The sequence below is a fragment of the Chiloscyllium plagiosum genome, chromosome 47 (genome assembly GCF_004010195.1).
Source record: "Chiloscyllium plagiosum isolate BGI_BamShark_2017 chromosome 47, ASM401019v2, whole genome shotgun sequence".
Lineage (NCBI taxonomy): Eukaryota > Metazoa > Chordata > Chondrichthyes > Orectolobiformes > Hemiscylliidae > Chiloscyllium > Chiloscyllium plagiosum.
Genome location: NC_057756.1, coordinates 9,050,222 through 9,065,951, shown reverse-complemented (window position 1 = coordinate 9,065,951; position 15,730 = coordinate 9,050,222). Strand labels below are relative to the sequence as shown.

Sequence of the window (15,730 nt, the reverse complement as noted above, 5' to 3'; positions counted from 1 at the left end):
CAGGGATGTGCAGGTCAGGGTGATTGGCCATGCTAAATTCACCATAGTCCTCAGGGATGTGCAGGTCAGGGTGATTGGCCATGCTAAATTCACCATAGTGCCCAGGAATGTGCAGGTCAGGGTGGATTGGCCATGCTAAATTCACCATAGTCCCCAGGAGTGTGTAGGTCAGGGTGGATTGCCCATGCTAAATTCACCATAGTGCCCAGGAATGTGCAGGTCATGGTGGATTGGCCATTCTAAATTTAACAGTGTCCAAAGGATGTGCAGGTGAGAGGTGGATTAGCCATGGAAAGTGAAGGGTTATAGGTATACAGATGGGTCTGAGTGGAATCCTCTAAGAGGTTGGTGTGAACTTAATTGGGCTGAATGAGCTGCTTCCTAACTGTAAGAATTTGATGGTGTTCAAGTGCACACATTGTCTTATAAATAATAATGGTTTGGAGATGCCGGTGTTAGACTGGGGTGGACAAAGTCAAAAATTACAACACCAGGCTATAGTCCAACAGGTTTAATTGAAGCACTGTCTTTCGGAGCACTGCACCTTCAACAGATGGTTGTGAAGTAAATATTTCAAATAGGGTTTCCAAATAAACCTGTTGGACTAGAACCTGGTGTTGTGTGATTTTTAACTTTGAAAATAATTTCAAATTCAAAAATTATTTATAATGACTATTGAAAAATTGCACTTTGATTAAAGTGCATAAATATTAGATATAAAAAATATTTTTAAGGGGTTTAATTTTAAAAATTCAACAACAACATTTGACAGAATATTGCTTCCTCAATGGTACAGTCTTGAGAAAGGAAAAAGACTTGCATTTATACTGCATTTCCAACCACAGAATGTGAGGAGCTGCATTTTGGAAAGGCAAATCAGGGCAGGACTTATACACTGAATGGTAGATGATAAGAGTGGTGTTGGAAAAGCACAGCAGTTCAGGCAGCATCTGAGGAGCAGGAAAATCGACGTTTCGGGCAAAAGCCCTTCATCAGGAACCATGAAGTGTTTTTCCCAAAACGTCGATTTTACTGCTCCTCGGATGCCACCTGAACTGCTGTGTTTTTCCAGCACCATTAATCCAGAATCTGGTTTCCAGCATCTGCAGTCATTGTTTTTACCTACTTAATAGTAAAGTCCTAGGGAGTGTTGCTAAATAAAGACCTTGGAGTGCAGGTTCATAGCTCCTTGAAAGTGGAGTCGAGGGTAGATAGGATGAGAAAAGATTTACAAGGATGTTGCCAGGGTTGGAGGATTTGAGCTATAGGGAGAGGTTGAATAGGCTCGGGCTGTTTTCCCTGGAGCGTTGGAGGCTGAGGGGTAACCTTAGAGGTTTATAAAATCATGAGGGGTATGGACAGGATAAATAGACAAGGTCTTTTCCCCGAGGTGGATGAGTCCAGAACTAGAGGGCATATGTTTAGGGTGAGAGGGGAAATATATAAAAGGGGCTTAAGGGGCAACTTTTTCACATAGAGGGTGGTACGTGTATGGAATGAGCTGCCAGAGGAAGTGGTGGAGGCTGGTACAATTACAGCATTTAAAAGGCACTTGGATGGTTATATGAATAGGAAGGGTTTTGAGGGATATGAGCCAAGTGCTGGCAAATGGAACTAGATTAGGTTAGGATAGCTGGTCAGTGTGGACGAGTTGGACCAAAGGGTCTGTTTCCATGCTATACATCTCTATGACTCTCTGTCACCTCTTATTGACCTTCCAAATTCTAGGTATAATTTATGTGCAATCTCTCTTTATAACTTTACCTTGAAGTCTGGCTATTATTCTTGCAAACCTGAGTACTCTGGTCCCAAGCGTTGCAAACATCAATTAACTGCGCACTATCCCCCAGAGATGTGTAATCGGGGTTGGAATGACTCAGAGAGGCTGTTGGCACCAACCCAATCTGTACACTGGGCTTGAAACTTTCATTCAACTAACTAAAGGGTCAGGCCCACTGCCAGAATGACAGCAGCCGTCAAACCTTCCAAAACCAAACTAAATCCACATTAAAAGTATTCCTGTGACTATCCCTTTATTTATTACCTTGTTCCATTTTTTAAAATAAGTTACACATGTTAATCATTTGCTTTAAAAAACCCCATTGTTGAAACCCTCTAACGCTCCCAATATATCTGCTCTGAGGGATGTTCATGAAGAAATACCTAAGTAGCGACAGGTTTAAATGGAAATCCAGTTGGACCGTGAACTGATGAGCTCAATGACCTACCAACACCTGCTTATTTTCCAAATTTCCAAAGCAAAGTTTCATTCAATGAAATTTGTTGCAATTGAAATATTTTGATGAACAGAATTCAAAATAAATGTTTGTAAATGAGTACACTCAGACAGTGCATTCCACGTGTGAAGCTAAAAACTGTACCAATGTTGAGTCAGTTCTATTTATAAAGTGGGGTTGACAGAATCTTACATGGATTTACGCTCCCAGTGTCTCTGAATTGCATCCACACACACAGACGTTTATTGGGTGAATTTGTATTTGCAGAATTATTTTGCTCAAAACCTGCAGAAATCCATGGAAGATTCTGTCAGCCCCACTTTAGAAATAGAACTGACTCAACATTGGTTAAGTCTTTCCCTTCACACATAGTCTGAGCTGAAATTACACATTGTTAGATAAATTGATGCCACCTGGAGAATATAAATTAGAAGGAGTCCTGAGATTTGCATACTGAAGAACCCAAACCACCATATCCCATTCTAAAAGACGACAGACTTAATCCAAATTTGTTTAAGAATTAATACCTGATGTTGTGGGTTTTTAAAAAATTAATGTAGATTAATATATCATTGCAACTCCATGGCATTGTCACGCCTTTGCTATAGATTCTGTGTCGCATGGTCATGTTCCATAACCATGATGAAGAGGCAGCAGCTGGAAAGCTAATGCTTCCAAATAACCCTGTTACAGCTATAACCTATGGTTATAGATGTAACCATCTATGGTGTTGTGTAATTTTTAATCTTGTCCACCCCAATTCAACATCGACAGCTCCAATTCAAAATATTGGATTAGGATTTGATAAATCCTTGCACAGGATATAAATGGGAATAATCTGACCATTCCTGCCAGTCTAAAACAATGTTCAGCTGAATGGAATTCTGAAATAAAATTGAACATTTTACTGTTTAGTTGTCCATTGTTCATTTCCCACCAAAAGTTAGTTAAATTCAACCATACACTCACTAAATTTCTCTTTTCGGAACGGAACGGTTAATATTGACTCTGGAATATGGAGAGTATAAAAGAGTAAAATTGCTTAATTGGAGAATTCAAATTTTCACATAAATCATTGGGTATCTCTTTAGCTTGCTTCCCACTCTCAACTGAATAAAGTAAAAATGTTCAGATCACAATCAGAATCCACTTCTGAAAATCTCAGCTTTCTACACTGAAGTAGACTCATTCAGGTAAAATCTCAACCTGTCAATTCTCACAATCAGTCTGGACAAAAACAGCATCAGAACGGACAGCAGATTCGTCCTGACCAATGATCAGGTCTTGCCAAAAATCTTGCCGTGCTCATACAAACAGATTCCAATTAAGGGAAATATTTATAGATAAAGCACAGACAGGGGATCCCGGGGAGAGGGTCTCTCACCGAATTCTTCAGATACATCCAGCTCAGTGATAGTTTCCAAATACCACTCCAATTAAATCTTTCAGCTTAAAATCAGCCCATTTCCTTCTTTGTACGTTATATAATCAAAAAGATCATTCTTGGCGTCTTCCAAATACAGGTTCAGATCTAAACGGTAACATAATCACTCGGGTCGGACAATCTCAGCCTCACATTCCGCTCGGAATTCATTCCCGTCCAGTCCACGGAGTGTGGTCAATGCAGCGAGACCTGAACCTGTTATGATGTGCCGCCTGGATAAACTCCATTTAAATATCCCCTTCCCACTACATTCGCCAATGTGAGTTCTCTCAATACCTTACCGACTTCGAGTTTAAATTCAGACCGACCCAAAGAACTGACTTTAACAAAGCGGAACCAATGTTTACAGACTCCATTAGGGCACGATTCGTCAGTGAAACTTGTAATGGTGTACAGATGTACGTTATATAGATGTACGCTAGGCATAAGTGAGCACTGCAGATGCTAGAGGTCAGATTCTAGATTGGAGTGGTGCGGGAAAAGCACAGCAGTTCAGGCAGCATCAGAGGTGCAGGAAAATCGACGTTTCGGGCAAAAGCCCTTCATCCGGAATGAAGGGCTCCCTATCTTATTAAATTTCAGGCATTTAAAATATAGGAGACACTGTACAAATACAGGCTTAAACACATCAGATTGTCCAAATAGTGAGTGTTTGACAGTTATAATCTCTATTTCGGATTGACATAGAGTTTTCAGTTAAAGCTATATTTTGTCAAGTTAAAAATTACATAACATCAGGCTATAGTCCAACAGGTTTATTTGGAAACACTATCTCTCGGAGCGCTGCTTCTTCATCAGCTGGTTGTTTGATATTTTATATTCTATATTAAATATATTTGCTTTGTAAAGCACAATCCCCCAATCCACCACCTCCATTTTCTATCTACAGCTGAAACTAGCGCCATCAGTTTTACATTTCCTGTTACCAAAAAAAAATCAGAGAACCCAGCGCCACCCGCCTGTTTACTACTGCCTTGGACTCTTCCAAAATCAAATACACATTCGGCAATCAATTGGTAGGTTAAAAACAATGACTGCAGATGCTGGAAACCAGGTTCGGGATTAGTGGTGCTGGAAGAGCACAGCAATTCAGGCAGCATCCGAGGAGCAGTAAAATTATTTGGTATTCCGTTCAAAGTGCGCGGATAAATAAATTACTTAGCGTCATTTCTTAAAACATGAAACAGAAATATCGTTTACAAATTTAAATAAGATTCCTTTTTAGCTTGAAGTTTTTCGTTTAGATAAATAAGGATTTTGTTGCAAGGAATTTTTGGGTGTTTACTTTTTCCATACCTCACAGGATCCCCTACAGTGTTTAAAATAACCCGATTATTGTTAAATTAAACCCGCTGTTCAAACGGGACTACGCAGTCGCTGACTGAACAGGCCAAGTCTGAATCCAGCCGAACGCGGCATTTACTGAAATAGACAAAACCCGGTCCGAAGGTGAAAAGAACCGATCACCCCCCCGCCCCCCCACCATTCTGACTCCCTTCATTTCCTCAAACAGTAAATATTCATCACTGACCCAGAACATGTTCGGAGTCACCAGTCTTAGAGCAAAGATCACAGTGGTGCTGGAAAAGCACAGCAGGTCAGGCAGCATCCGAGAAGCAGGAAAATCGACGTTTCGGGCAAATGCCCTTCATCGGGAATGAGGCAGGGGGGGGGGGGGGGGGGGGGAGAAGGTAGCAAAGAGTGCAATAGGTGACTGGAGGTGGGGTAAAGGTGATAGGTCGGAGAGGAGGGTGGAGCGGAAATGTGGGAAGGAAGATTGGCAGGTCCGACAGGTAGTGAGGGTGGTGCTGAGCTGGTCAGTACATGTTGAAGAACTTCGGAGCAAAGGAGATGACCTGGGGGTTGCAGTGAGTGAGTGAGAGAGAGAGAGACTCACTGAGATTCTTGTAGAGAGAGGAAGAGAATGTCTTCAAGGTACAAAGTTAAAAATCACACACCACCAGGTTATAGTCCAACAGGTTTCATTGGAAGCACACTAGCTTTAGGAGCGATGCTCCTTCATCAGGTGATAATGGAGGGCTCTGAGGGTGTTGTCATTTGAACCTGGATCCCTGGTGCTGTGAGGCAACAGTGCTAAGCACTGAGCCACCGTACCATCCTGTACAACCTCTCCCTACACCTCAAATCTTCCAGTCTTGGCAACATCCTTGTGAATCTTTTCTGAACTCTTTCAAGTTTCACAGCATACCAGAATTGCACACAGTACTCCCAACAGTGGCCTAACCAATGTCTTGAACAGCCGCACATGAACTCCCAACTCCTGGTGCTGAGCTGGTCAGTACATGTTGAAGAACTTCGGAGCAAAGGAGATGACCTGGGGGTTGCAGTGAGTGAGTGAGAGAGAGAGAGACTCACTGAGATTCTTGTAGAGAGAGGAAGAGAATGTCTTCAAGGTACAAAGTTAAAAATCACACACCACCAGGTTATAGTCCAACAGGTTTCATTGGAAGCACACTAGCTTTAGGAGCGATGCTCCTTCATCAGGTGATAGTGGAGGGCTCTGAGGGTGTTGTCATTTGAACCTGGATCCCTGGTGCTGTGAGGCAACAGTGCTAAGCACTGAGCCACCGTACCATCCTGTACAACCTCTCCTTACAGCTCAAATCTTCCAACCTTGGCAACATCCTTGTGAATCTTTTCTGAACTCTTTCAAGTTTCACAGCATACCAGAATTGCACACAGTACTCCCAACAGTGGCCTAACCAATGTCTTGAACAGCCGCACCATGAACTCCCAACTCCTATACTATATGCACTGATCAATAAAGGCAAGCTACCAAACACTTTCTTCACTATCCTATCAACCTGCGACTCTACTTTCAAGGAACTATGAACTCCAAGGTCTCTTGGTTCAGCAACTCTCCCCAGGACCTTACCATTAAGTGTACAAGTCTTGCCCTGATTTGCCTTTCCAAAACGCAGCACCTCACATTTGTCCAAATTAAACTCCATCTGCCACTCAGCCCATTGATTCATCTGATCAAGATGCCATTGTACTCTTAGGTAACCTTCACTGTCCACTACACCTCCAATTTTGGTATCATCTACAAACTTACTAACCACATACCGCATGTTCATATCCAAATCATTTATATAACTGACAAAAAACAGTGGACCCGGGACCAATCTTTGTGGCACTCCACTGGTCACAGGTCTCCAGTCACAGAAATCCTCCACCACCACCTTCTGTTTTCTATCCATGAGCCAGTGCTTTAACCAACTGGCTAGTTCTCCCTTTATTCCACGTAATCTAACCTTGCTAACCAGTCTTCCATCAGGAACATTGTTCAAAGCCTTACTGAAGTCCATATAGTTCATGACCACTGCTCTGCCCTCATCAGTCCTCAAAAACTCAATCAAGTTCATGAGGCATGATTTCCCTTGGACAATTTATGCTGACTGCCCCTAATCTGTCCACCATCAAATATCTATCTATTCCAAACCCATTTGGCAGCACTTGCCCTACATACAATGACACTTCAGATCTTTTTATAATTAGTTCTTAAGCCTTGAAGGTGTCTACCTCAACCACTCTTTAAGGCAGGGAGTTCCAGATAACCATCAACTGAACAAACACCATCTACAAGTTTGCAGATGGCACCACTGTGGTAGGACGGATATCAAACAATGATGAGTTAGAATACAAACAGGAGATAGAGGGCTTGCTGATGTGATGCAATAATAACGAGCCCTATCTCAATATCGGCAAAACCCCTAAGTAACTGAACATTGACTTCAGAAAGAAAGGATGAGAACACACCCACATCTACATAAACGGAGTGGAGGTCGAGAGTCAACTTTTTTTCACTCATGGGATGAGGGTGTTGCTGGCTGGGCAGCATTTGCTGCCCGTCCCTAATTGCCCAGAGTAGGTTAACAGTTAACCACATTGCTGTGTCTGGAGTCACATGTAGGCCAGACCAGGTAAGGATTGCAGTTTCTTTCCCTAAAGGACATTAGTGAACCAGATGGGTTTTCCCAACAATCAACAATGGATTCATGGTCATCATTAGACTCTTAGTTCCAGATTTTACTGAGTTCAAATTCCACCATCTGCCGTGGTGGGATTCAAACCCTGGTCCCCAGAACATTACCCGGGTCTCTGCATTAACAGTCTAGCGATGATACCACTAGGCCATTGCCTCCCCCTAAGTCCCTCAGAGTGACGATAACTAACAGTCTGTCCTGGACCTTCCATGTAGATGTGACGGTCCAGAAGGCACGACAATGCTTCTTTCTTAGCAGCCTCGGGAAATCTGGCCTGTCCATAAGGACCCTCACTGACTTCTACAGATGCCCCATTGAGAGTGTACTGTCCAGCTCCATCACAGCCTGGTGTGGCAACTGCTCTGAACAAGACTGTATGAAACTTCAGAAGGTTATGTGCAGAGCCCAGACCATCACGGAAACTAACCTTCCATCCATTGACTCCATTTATACCTCTTGTTGCCACGGAAAGACTGCCCATATCATCAAAGACCCATCCCACCCCTGTAATGTTCTCCTTTCTCATCAGGCAGAAGATACAGAAGCTTGAACACGCGCACCAGCAGGTTGAAGGACAGTTTCTTCCCTGCTGTTATCAGACTGACAAATGGACTCTCGAACTTCAAGTAGTACTGATCTTTGTTAAGGTTGATCCTGCCTCGCACACCTCCTGTGAGGTGTAAGCTGCATGCCTTTTTCTGTCCAAGTTTTCTTTTCTCTCACCCTATGATTTCCATCTTCTTGCTCACTATGATCTGCCTGTACAGCTCGTAATCAAAACTTCTCACTGTACTGAGGTACACATGACTATAAATTAAATCAAATCCTCTACATGAAAAAAAATCCTCAAATACCCTCCTGCCCCTCACTTTAAAACTGCGTTCCCTGGTTATTAACACTCGCTCCTCCCCACGAAGGGGAAATGTTTCTCCCTATCTATCATGTCTAGACCTATCAGAACTTCCTACACCTGAATCAGATTCCTCCCTCCCCCAGACTTCTTGCTTTAAGGAGAATAACTGCAGCCTATCAAGTCTCTCTTCATATCTGAATTACTCCAGCCCAGGCAAAGTCCTGGTTAATTTCCTCTACAGCTCCACTAGTGCAATCACATACTGGAACTGCACACAGTAGGCTAATCATTACCGAATTAATATATTTATACTGTATGTCTTCATCATCACCTCCCTGCTCTTGAAGGTTATAGTCATAAAGGCAAGAATCCATTTGCCTTGTAACCCACTATTTATCTCTCTGGCTTTCTTCAAAGGTTTGTGGACACTCACACCAACATTCCTGAGTTCCTCTGTACTTCCTCAGGTCCTACATCCAAAGTGTACTCCCTTGCGTTCTTAATCGTCCCAAAATTCAAGATTATGAATGCATGTTAGCACAGAATATGAAAACAGATAGATAGGAAAATGTGTTATAAATATATAAAATGGAATAGAGTGGCTAAAGTGGACGTAGGTCCCTTGCAGGATGAGAAAGGGGATTTAACATTGTGTAATTCTGAAATGGCCAAGGCCTTGAATATTTTGTGTCGGTCTTAACAATGGAAGATGTATCTAACTTGCAAAAGAATGATATTAAGGATCCGATGGAAGGTGAGGACCTCGATTCAATTGTTATCACTAAAGGGGTAGTGTTGAGCAAACTTGTGGGTCAAAAGGTAGATAGATCCCCTGGTCCAGGATGCTGAAAGAAATGGTGGAAGTGATAGTAGGTGCATTAGTGGTGATTTACCAAAATTCAGTTGTCTCCGGGCAGGTCCCAGCAGACTGGAAGACAGCGAATGTTACACCGCTGTTTAAAAAAGGGTGTAGATAAAAGGCAGGTAATTATAGGCCAGTCAGTTGAACATCTGTAGTTGGAAAAATACTGAAGGCTAACATTAATGAAGAAATAGTGAGACACCTGGATGGAAAGGGTTCCATCAGGCAGATGCAGCATGGATTCAAGAAGAGAAGGTTGTGTTTGACAAACTTACTGGAGTTCTTGAGGATGTAACAAGCATGGTGATTGGAGGGGAACAGGTAGATGTTGTAGACTTGATTTCCAGAAGGCATTCAATAAGGTGCCGCATAAAAGTGTCATCCATAAGATAAGAATGCATGAAGTGTGGGGAATGTACTAGCATGGAGAGAGGATTGGTTAACCAATAGAAAATAGAGAGTTGGGGTAAATAGGTGTTTTTCTGTTGGACATCAGTGGTGGGTGGGGTGCCACAGAGGTTGGTGTTGGGCCTACAACTGTTCATCCTATTTTTAATGGCTTGGAAGAGGAAAGCGAGTGTACCATATCCAGGTTTGCTGATGACACTAAATTGAGTGGAAAGGCAAACTGTGCAGAGGATGTGGAGGGTCTGCAGAGAGATTTAGATAGGTTACGTGAGTGGGCAAGGGTCTGGCAGATGGAATACAATGGTGGTAAATGTGAGGTTATCCACTCTGGGAGTACAAATAGTAGGTCAGAGTATTATTTAAATGGTAAAAGATTGCAGCATGATGTTGTGCAGAGGGACTTAGGAGTACTCATACATAAATCACAGAAATTTGATTTGCAGGTGAATTTGCAGAAATTTGAAGACAAACAGCACACTGGTTTTCATTGCTAGAAGGATTGAATTTAAGAGCAGGGACATTCTGTACAAGGAGTTAGTGAGGCAGTACCTGGAGTATTGTGTGTGCAGTTCTGGTCTCCTTACTTAAGGAAGGATATACTGGCTTTGGAGGCGGTGCAGAGAGGTTTCACCAGGTTAATTCCGGAGTTGAGGGGGTTACCCATTGAGGAGAGGTTGAGCTGCCTGGGACTGTACTTGCTAAAGTTTAGAAGAATGAGAGGGTACTTTTAGAAACAGAAAATTATGAAAGGGAGAGATAAGATAGAGGCAGGCAGGTTGTTTTCACTGGTGGGTGAGACTAGGATGAGGGGACATGGCCTCAAGATTAGGGAGAGTAGATTTAGGACAGAGATGAGGAGGAACTGCTTTTCCCAAAGAGTAGTGAATCAGTGGAACTTCCTGCCCAAGGAAGCAATAGAGGCAGCTTCATTAAATATATTCAAAACACAGTTGAATGGGTTTTTGCATGGTAGGGGAATTAAGGGTTACGGGCAAAATGCAGGTAGCAGGAGCTGAGACGATGGAGAGATCAGAGTCAAGAGTGTGGTGCTGGAAAAGCACAGCCAGTCAGACAGCATCCGAGGAGCAGGAGAATCAACATTCAAGCATAAGCTCTTCATCAGGATAGATGAGAACAGATCAGCCATGATCTTAATGAATGGAGGAGCAGGTCCGATGGGCCAAATGGCCTACTCCTATTACTATGAAATTACGCGGTGGGGAGAATATCTAATTGGATCATTCAATTTAATTCAAACAGTGGACATTTTTAGATCCTGGTTCCAACCCTTAACTAAGAGGGAGGTAAAGTGAAAGTCTACATTTCACAACCAGAATCCACAAGGGTAGGATTAGTTCTGAGCTGTCTCTCCTGAAGCTGAGCTATTCAGGTAAAATCTACACCTCTCAATTCTCACATCCAATCTGTAAAAATAACAGCAACAAATGTGTTTGTGAAATCCACCCGGCTAATAACAGAATACATCAAAACCGTGTGGATGTCAATATAATAACTCCCGCCAATTGAAATATTTATCGAAAGGTGAATATTTTTGAATACATCCAACTCGATGTTATTTCTAAATAATTCTTCAATTTACATTTTTCCTTTATATCAGCCAATTTCCATCTTAAATTATATCATTGTAATATTGTATTTGGTGGCAAGTAAATGGATATTGAGAACTCAAACGTGATGCCAAACAGACTGTGCCTTCCTGTTCACACACAAAGAACGATAGTAACGTCAGAATGAATTCCCAGCCAGAACGTCAGGGTGTGGCCAGCATAGTTTTTTTTAAAACTGCGTTGGCATGGAGTCATAAATGTACAGCATGGAAACAGACCTTTCGGTCCAACTCCTCCATGCCAACCTGATATCCCAACCTAATCTAGTCCCACCTGCCAGCACCCGGCCTATTCATATACCCATCGAGATGCCTTTTAAATGCTGTAATTGTACCAGCCTCCTCAGGTCAAATAGTTAATAAACCCTCATCTGCACAGCCCATCTACAAGCATCACTTTCTATAATAGGGACCTAGTTTCTCTTTTGCCACTATAGATACCAAAGGTAAAATAATCAGTTTTCACCAAAAAAAATGACAACATTCTACGCCAGATTAGCCCCGTCCAATGACCAGATCTTATCAAAATCTTTTGTGTATAAACATGAAAACTGCCGATCAATGGAAAAATTTAACAACACACCACACAGAGGGAAGGGTCACTGATGAGGACGTTTATACACTTCACCTTAATGGTGTCAGTGGAGATTTCGGGACTGACACTTGCAATAGACGAAAAGACTCATTTTGATCCTGGTCAAGATTAGAGTGGTGCTGCAAAGGCACAGCAGGTCAGGCAGCCCCACTCTAATCTTGACCCTAATCTCTAGCATCTGCAGTTCCCTCTACTGCCTCATTTTGATCATGGCCAACACATCCCATTCAGTATTGTCAGATGATTATTCAAATGCTTGATTTCACTGCGGGGTCAAATACACCAGGTCTAACAGTTAATGTAAAAAGACTAACTCAGTTTTCCCACTGACATGAAGTTTGCAGTTAAAGTTACTGTTCGGTACTCGTTTCCCCTGGGAATAGGAAAAACCGGGGACGGGAACTACACAATGTATTCTTTATTGCAGAAGTGTGGCAGTTACATGGATGGTACAATTGCAAAAACGAGACAACTACATTGATGGTGCAAGGCTGCTGCTTAGATGTTAAAAGACAAAAAAAACTGCAAATGCTAGGATCTGAAATAGCCCCAGGCAGGAGGCTGGAAGAACACAGCAAGCCAGGCAGCACCAGGAGGGACGGGCAGGAGGCTGGAAGATCACAGAAAGCCAGGCAGCATCAGGTTGGACAGGCAGGAGGCTGGAAAAATGCAGCAAGCCAGGCAGCATCAGGAGGGACAAGCAGGAGGCTAGGAGAACACAGCAAGCCAGGCAGCATCAGGAGGAACAGGCAGGAGGCTGGAAAAATACAGCAAGCCAGGCAGCATCAGGAGGGACAGGCAGGAGGCTGGGGCAACACAGCAAGGCAGGCAGCACCAGGAGGTGGATAATTTGACGTTTCAGGTGTAACCCTTCCCCAGGACCCTTCCCTAGGAGAACACAGCAAGCCAGGCAGCATCAGGAGGGACAGGCAGCAGGCTGGGGCAACACAGCAAGGCAGGCAGCACCAGGAGGTGGATAATTTGACGTTTCAGGTGTAACCCTTCCCCAGGACCCTTCCTCTGATGTTAAAAGGCAGATTTCTCTGTTGGATCATGGCTCACATTCTTATACTCTTGTGGTTTCTGTGGTTTGGGTGTAACTGTATTTGTCAAGTCTCTCACAATGTCAATTTCTCTCGCAAAGTTAATTTCTATAGGAATGTCAATTCTAAAGCAATGAGGTAAAAACAATGACTGCAGATGCTGGAAACCAGATTCTGGATTAATGGTGCTGGAAGAGCACAGCAGTTCAGGCAGCATCCAAGGAGCAGTGAAATCGACGTTTCGGGCAAAGAAGGGCTTTTGCCCAAAACATCGATTTCGCTGCTCCTTGGATGCTGCCTGAACTGCTGTGCTCTTCCAGCACCACTAATCCAGAATTCCAAAGCAATGTCAATTTCTATAGCAAGGGCATTTGAAACTGATCTCTGCAGTTACCCCTTGCTGTTTGCCTAAGTGCTTCAATCATTTTAAAGATCCCCCATTCCCTCTATGACCACTTCCCCAGTTAGCAATACAAGGCCACTGTTCTTGCCCTGAAAGTAACTGCTGAGGACTCAACCCTGGTCTAATCAAGTCTAATTTAACCCTTGCTTGTCCTGTGGGCTTCCACTGAATCCCACAAAACTAACTTTATATTAAATCCATTCTAGCTGTGAAATAAGGACGTGAAAAGGTGCAAGAGTAGGCCATTTGGCCCATCCAGACTGCTCCTCCATTCATTGAGATCATGGCCATTTTCCTGCAGTACTCCCATATCCATTGATGCACCAGTATGTTAGCTTCCAGTGACTCACTAACGAGAACACCTGCATACCTTTAGATGTCAACACTTTCTAATCTCTCACCAATTTACAAATATTCTACACTGCTGACCCTCCTATCAAAGGGGACAACTTCATACTTGTCAACACTATATTCTATCTCTCAGGCTCTTGTCGACTCACTCAAACCGACTACATCTCTCTGCTGTGCCTTTACGTCTTGCTCACAACTCATATTCCCATCAAGTTTTGCCTCATGTACATGCTTGGGAAATAATACAATTGTTCTCACATCAAAACATTGATGTAGATTGTGATGTGCAGGGGCCTAAACATTGATCCTTACTAATCCCCACCGGACACAGCCTGACAATTATCCATTTTTTTGTGATTAGATTACTTACAGTGTGGAAACATGCCCTTCGGCCCAACAAGTCCACACCGACCACCGAAGCGCAATACACCCGGACTCATTCCCCTACATTTACCCCTTCACCTAATACTACGGGAAATTTAGCATGGCCAATTCACCTCACCTGCACATTTTTGGACTGTGGGAGGAAACCAGAGCACCCAGAGGAAACCCAAGCAGACATGAGAAGAAAGTGCAAAATCCACACAGTCGCCTGAGGCGAGAATTGAACCCGGGTCTCTGGCACTGTGAGGCAGCAGTGCTAACCACTGTGCCACTGTGCTGCCCACCATTTATTCTATCTCTCTGCTTTCAGCCCACTAACCAATCCTCAAACATTACTCATATCTTACCTCTAGTGTCATGCATTTATTTATATATATATATATACTCCTTTACAAAAAGAACCGAAAAGTTATAAAAGTACAGAAGTACAGAAAAGTAGATATAATATCACATTTTCATAACGTTAACAATAATCTGCCTACTACTCTTCAAGGTACAATCGTCTCATATTTACTTAACTTAACACCCCAAATTAAAATAAACTCAAATTAAATGAAATTGTATTAAACTAAATTACAATCCAATAAAATTAAATTACATTACATTGCACTACATTGCATTGCTCCACTTATCGCACCTGCACTGAAGCTCCCATCCATGGGAGCAACAGTTATTTATGCCCACGTTTACTAGGTCTCCCCCCTTCCCTACCCCCGGGGCCCTCGGACCACCATATACGGCCTTCGCAGCTATATATAAAAGCCTAATCAGATCCACCGATAGGTCTGTATCTATGCTGCCATTTCTGTTCTATGCTGCACCATGGGGGAGGTGCACCATCACAAGTGTGCGTCACCCCACAAGACCTGGAGGATTTTCTAACATCCAATTCATTGCAATGTTCTTCCCCACACAGTGTGTAAGAATGTTAAATAACCTCTCCTGTGCTCATCCAGAGAGGACAGATTCGGTAATCCCAAAAGAAGGGATACCGGATCCTCCTTAACTTCAATTCCCCAGGATCTTCTCCAGCTCATTCACTATGGCAGCCCAGTATCTGCAAATCTTGTAACAGGACCAAAAGCAATGTGTGAGGGTGCCTATGCTGATTTTATATTCGGGGCATTTCGGAGAAGATCTGGGTGGGGGGTGTCCTGTTAAACTTTGCTAACCTCTCTGGCGCCATATGGGCCCTGTGAAGGATCTTGAATTGCATCGCTTATGCCTTATTGCACATAGAAATTTCCTTTACATTTCCCCTATATATCCTCCCATGCTTCCAATGAGATTTCTTCCCCCTAACTCCTGATTCCAGATCCCTGGAGTCTCTCCATATCCCCCAAGGCATTCCCTCTCTGTAGGTAATATATGGTACTAACCAAGAGATGCTCCCACATCAAAGTATTCCTCTCTATAACTGACTTGTATGGCTGGGCGAAGGGTGTAGTCTTCTTCTGTCTATGATCCCTAACCTGGAAGTATCGGAAAAGGTCCCTATTAGGAATTCTATATTTCT

General features: G+C 43.0%; 1 protein-coding gene across 8 annotated transcripts in view; it reads right to left on the bottom strand.

Moving 5' to 3' along the window:
- The window catches only part of LOC122544207, a 65,453-nt gene that overhangs the window by 26,169 nt on the left and 23,554 nt on the right, over positions 1–15,730 (bottom strand). For 2 of the 8 annotated variants that reach the window (XM_043683261.1, XM_043683264.1), the window contains exon 1: positions 5,213–5,320. The exons of 3 other annotated variants lie outside the window; for them this stretch is intronic. In XM_043683261.1, the coding sequence (XP_043539196.1) occupies positions 5,213–5,290 (78 nt within the window). In that variant the 5' untranslated portion in view covers positions 5,291–5,320. Of the gene's footprint in view, positions 1–5,212; positions 5,323–15,730 lie in introns of those variants that run through there. 3 more of the 8 variants (XM_043683270.1, XM_043683263.1, XM_043683268.1) reach the window with 2 other exon arrangements.